This window comes from Emiliania huxleyi (genome assembly GCF_000372725.1).
Source record: "Emiliania huxleyi CCMP1516 chromosome Unknown EMIHUscaffold_1580, whole genome shotgun sequence".
Classification (NCBI taxonomy): domain Eukaryota; phylum Haptophyta; order Isochrysidales; family Noelaerhabdaceae; genus Emiliania; species Emiliania huxleyi.
The window spans coordinates 50-4,399 of record NW_005201003.1 but is presented as its reverse complement, the minus strand read 5'-3'; the positions used below and the strand labels follow the sequence as shown (position 1 = coordinate 4,399).

Genomic DNA, 4,350 nt, shown 5'->3' with positions numbered 1-4,350 from the left:
GGCCGATGCCGTCTGCTCCGGCTCCCCAGTCCCCGGGTCTGCCCTGCTCTCGTCTGCGCTAGTTTCTGCTTCGTCCTCACCGGCGTCTCTCCTCTTCCCTCTCCCCTTCTTGTATGCTTTGCACATCGCGTCGATTCCTGTTCGCGTGAGCACCAGCCTGAAGCCCGCCCAGCATCTGAACCGCTCCCTAAGTCGAAGGAGCATCATCAGTCTCACCCACTTCGCTCTCTGCCCACCGTCTCCGCTCCCTCCCGCTTGAGCCGCCGTCGCGGCCCTCGTTCGTCCCACTGGCTGTTGGCCTGTTCCCACGTTACCTCCATTATCCCTCCTCCTCCGCGACTCCCTAGGCGACATGTCAATGTTGGCTGGATTGCAGTCTTCGCTGCCGCACGTCAGGCCGCCCGGTGGCGCGAGGCCGACATTGAGCTCAGATGAGCTGCAATCCTTCTTCGAGAGCTGGTCGTGGTCACTCTTGTGCCACGTTACGTTCGTGCCGACCTTGACGTGCGCAAACAACGCGTCCACCTGCACCGCCGCCTTGACGTCGACGCCCTGCGACGTGAGCGAGTCGATGTCGGAGGAGGAGCACTCGATGTTGCGCACCATCTTTGCGCCCATCTGCACGGCGGTGACGTAATGCGTGCCAAAGGACTCGATTACCGTAAGGTAGTGCCTCGCGTCGTATGTTGCTGGGAGCGTCGCGACGGCGCTGCGAAAGTATGTTGTCAGGTTGAACGTGGTAAAGGGGAGCACGCTGGCCTGGTAAACAGAACAGGCGGCTCGCGTGGAGTAAACCGTTTTGGCAGATGCGCCCATCTTGTGCGACATGCGCTGGTAGTCTACGCTCGCACTGAACTGCACCTTGCCGAGCCACGTCTCTTCAAACGTCGTATCAATCGAGGCGTCGACGTTGAGCGAGTTTTGGTAGTCGTACGTCGAGTGCACCGCGTGGGTGGACGTGACGAGGGAGCAGGTCACAGCGCTCTCGACGTCGAGGTTATCGGGTACTAGGTAGCGGCCATCGGGCGTTATCTTTCCCGTCGAGTACGTCAGATCGATCACGTTGTGTGTGCCCAAGAAGCCAGGGTCAAAACCGGCAGACTCGACGCAGCCGCCAGAGCATTGCGGGTTGCCCTTCACAAGATCGTACCCGTGGCCTGCGTAATGGATGTTCTTCATTTTCTGGGGTGAGGCCGCGAGGTCCGACGGGTGGGGAGGAAGCCTTGCGCACGTCATCAGGCTTCGCGAGTAGAATGTTGCCTCTGCCTCAGACATCTGCTTGCTCAACAGGCCACCCTTACCGGCGTTGTCCTTGGCTGTCTGTGCCATCAGGTTGCAAGCCTTGTCTTCAGGCCCTGCTCCGCTGCCTGTCCTTGGCCCGCCCTTGTTTGGACACATGTTGTGTCCCACATGCCAACGAGCGCCAGCTAGCCCTGCTTGGTCCATCTTCTTCCGCACCCAGTCGTAGCCGCGAGTCGCTGCAGTGCCGTCATTGAGCCCCTGCGATTGAAAGCCCTCGCCTTTTCCAGCTCTTCGCACGGGATGGCATTTCGGCGAAAGTCTACACACCCCTTACCGACCGTCCCGGGGTGCAAGATGGCGAGCGCGAGGAACGACATATACACATATGTCTCGAGGAAAGGCGGCGCGGCGGCGCGCCTCGGGCGCCCGCCGCGATTGCACCTCTCTCGCTCGTAGTTAGTACGATGTAGCGTGAATCCGTTAGGATTCTCGCGCGTTCTGCTGAGGGGCGGCGTCCAGGCTACGTACCGATCGCTTCGACCAACGCTCGACCTCGCAAATGGGGCTCGGCTCGGGTGGCTTGGCTTATAAGACTTTTAGAGAGAGAGAGAGAGATTTTTAGCAATACCAAACAAATCTAACACTCACACGTCATGTTTTGACTTTTATTGTCGTGGGTTTTTATATGCAAGAAGAAAAACAAAGCGCAAGGGCCTCATGCGTCCCGGGCGCTCCGGCGAGGCATGTGCGAGGGTTGTTCGGGCCGGACGGCGGCCGCGAGACAGCCCAAGGAAGAGTCGCGAGCGTCGTCGCAAAATGGCGGGGGATGCTCGCACCGAAGCTCCAACCGTCAGCGGGCGAGCCCAACGTTGACGGCCCCAGCCGGTCTGCGGTCTGCGGTAAATACGGGTCTAGAGGCCCCATTCCGCCACGTGGGCTGCCATCGGCATCCTGCAAGACACTAGCACACCGCCTCCACCGGCTTCTTGACCTCGAGCGCCTCCTTGACCTCGAGGGCCTCCTTGGGCAGGGCGCCGTCCTTCCCGGCCTCCGCCCGGTCCGCCTCCTCCTTGTCCAGCACCTGTACCTGTGCGCAGACCAGACAAGACAGATGTGGGCGTGGCGGCAGCGCTGTGACGACGTATGGGCCCTTGAAACCGGGTGCGATGCCAGAGGCCGTGACGTCCAGCGGCGTGCGGTGAGACGTGTGGGTGCGTGGCATGGTGCATGCTTTGCGGGCTCGAATGTGAGTGCGGCATCTCCGGGGCGCAGCACATGGCTCGTGTACGAAGAGGCGTAGGCGGCGGCGTAGGCGGGTGGCGGCGCAGCCGGCACGCCGTCCACTGAGCGTGCGCGAGCGTGTGCGGCGTCTGCGGGCGCGACGTTTGCCGCGAGGGCGTTTGCGAGGCGCGGGAAGCAGGCGGAGCGCTGCTCCGTCCCTCCTGGGGAGGTGCGCTGAGGAAGGGAGGGGGGGGGGGGGGGGGTTTAAAACCCCAGGGTGCACGGGCGTGTGAAGAGGGTGCAAGAGCGCGTGCGAGGGTCTACGACGAGGATGGTGCCGTCGCGTGCGGCGTGCGCAGGTGTCGCGGCGAGCCAGCGAGCAGGGGCGAGGGAGCAACGCCACGGGGACTAGCGCAGGGACTCTCTCGCCTTTCGCACGGCGAGGCCGCAGCACTTGTGGGCGCAGCACTTGAGGGAGGCACCTCCGAGGAGGAGGAGGGCGGCGAGGCCCAGCCCGATGCCAAGCCACACCTCTTTCTTCGACTCGGCCTCTCCATCGGCGCCACCGACATCGGACGTCACCACGAGAGCCAAGCCGTCCGCTGGCTCACTCTCCACTGCCACCGACTGCTCGTTTACCTCCGGATCGCGCTTTGCAGCCGTCACCTCCGGATCGCGCTTTGCAGCCGTCGGCGGCTCGGGGGCCACCGATGGTGGCGGCGAGCGCTCAGTGGGCAGTGGCGGCGGGCTCAGAACGGGCGGCGGCGGCGAGTTGAGAGGTGCCGGTGCCGATGCTGGCGACGGAGGCGGCGGAGTCAGCGAAGGGGAAGGGGCCGGGGATGGCAACGGCGACGGCGGCGGCGACGGCGACGAGTCGAGGGGGAGTGGCGGGCTCAGGAAGGGCGGCGGCGATGGCGACGGGTGAGGAGGCGGTGGCGGAGGTGAAGGCTCGTCGGGATGGTTTGAGAAGTAGGCGGCAAGCCCAGCGCCGATGCCGGCGGCGAGCGCGAGCAGACCGAAAATCAACCTTCCGAGCATTTCAACTCTGCATGTATCTCGACCGGAGGACAAGCGAGCGCCGGGTTTCGTAAACCCGAAAAAAGAAACCGATTTTCTCGAGGTGTGACGCGATCAATGCTCGCTAAACTCGAGGGACCAAAATACGCGGAGAGGAGGGCGGAGTTACGCAGAAAGGCGAGAGAAGCAGCGAGAGCAAGAGATCGGCAGACGACAGCGGCGTCTCAGAACGAGGCCGAGGCCGGTCTCGCAGCTTGTTGACCACCTTGGTTACCGCTTCATAGCACCGGCGCTGGTGTCTTGTGCCCTTGGCCTCTTTCAAGTACCCAAACGGTGCCGAAGCGTGATTCGATTGGCTGCATTTGCTGGGCATTCCGAGGAGACGCCGGTCCACATCCCTTGCGCCATCGTCGGCTCCGATGATGCCACTCCGAGTCTGTGTCCACAGCGCGCGCATCAACCCTGATCCTATCGTCGCAGCCCCACAGGTCAACGTACTCTTCGAGTTCTGCGACCCCGGCTACTCTTCCTGCGTGCATGCGTGCGCAACTGCGGAAGTCCGGAGCAGCGTCGAGCCACAATGGCAGCCGCCATATTGCTGCGAATATCCGGTGGCCGATGGAGATGTTATGGTGCTTACTGTCTGGGACAGCAACATCGGCGTCTGGGACAGCATCGACGGCCTCGTCGGCTATGCTGCTCTGCAAGTTGACAGACCTTTCATAACGACGCTGCCCTTTCCTCTGAGCCTTGGAACATACGGCAGGGGGGGCGAGGTTAGCATCAGCATCGAATGGACGCTACCTTCGCCATCACCCTCGTCGCCCTCGCCGCCGCCATCCTCCGTCGTATCCTCCCCTCCGCCCCCCT

General features: G+C 63.0%; 2 protein-coding genes across 2 annotated transcripts; both read right to left on the bottom strand.

Annotated features, from left to right (window-relative positions):
- Positions 1–319: 319 nt before the first annotated feature.
- EMIHUDRAFT_253144 (membrane attack complex/perforin domain-containing protein) lies at positions 320–1,619 on the bottom strand (the record flags this gene model as incomplete). The annotated part of the gene is made up of 3 exons (XM_005785758.1): positions 320–343; positions 421–1,500; positions 1,581–1,619. The coding sequence occupies 3 exons, from the start codon at positions 1,617–1,619 to the stop codon at positions 320–322; spliced, it is 1,143 nt and encodes a 380-aa protein (XP_005785815.1).
- A 279-nt stretch (positions 1,620–1,898) lies between these two features.
- Positions 1,899–3,501, bottom strand: EMIHUDRAFT_471609 (hypothetical protein; the record flags this gene model as incomplete). Its single annotated transcript, XM_005785757.1, has 3 exons — positions 1,899–2,329; positions 2,518–2,697; positions 2,893–3,501. The coding sequence occupies 3 exons, from the start codon at positions 3,499–3,501 to the stop codon at positions 2,204–2,206; spliced, it is 915 nt and encodes a 304-aa protein (XP_005785814.1). The 3' UTR covers positions 1,899–2,203.
- Between the last annotated feature and the right edge of the window lie 849 nt (positions 3,502–4,350).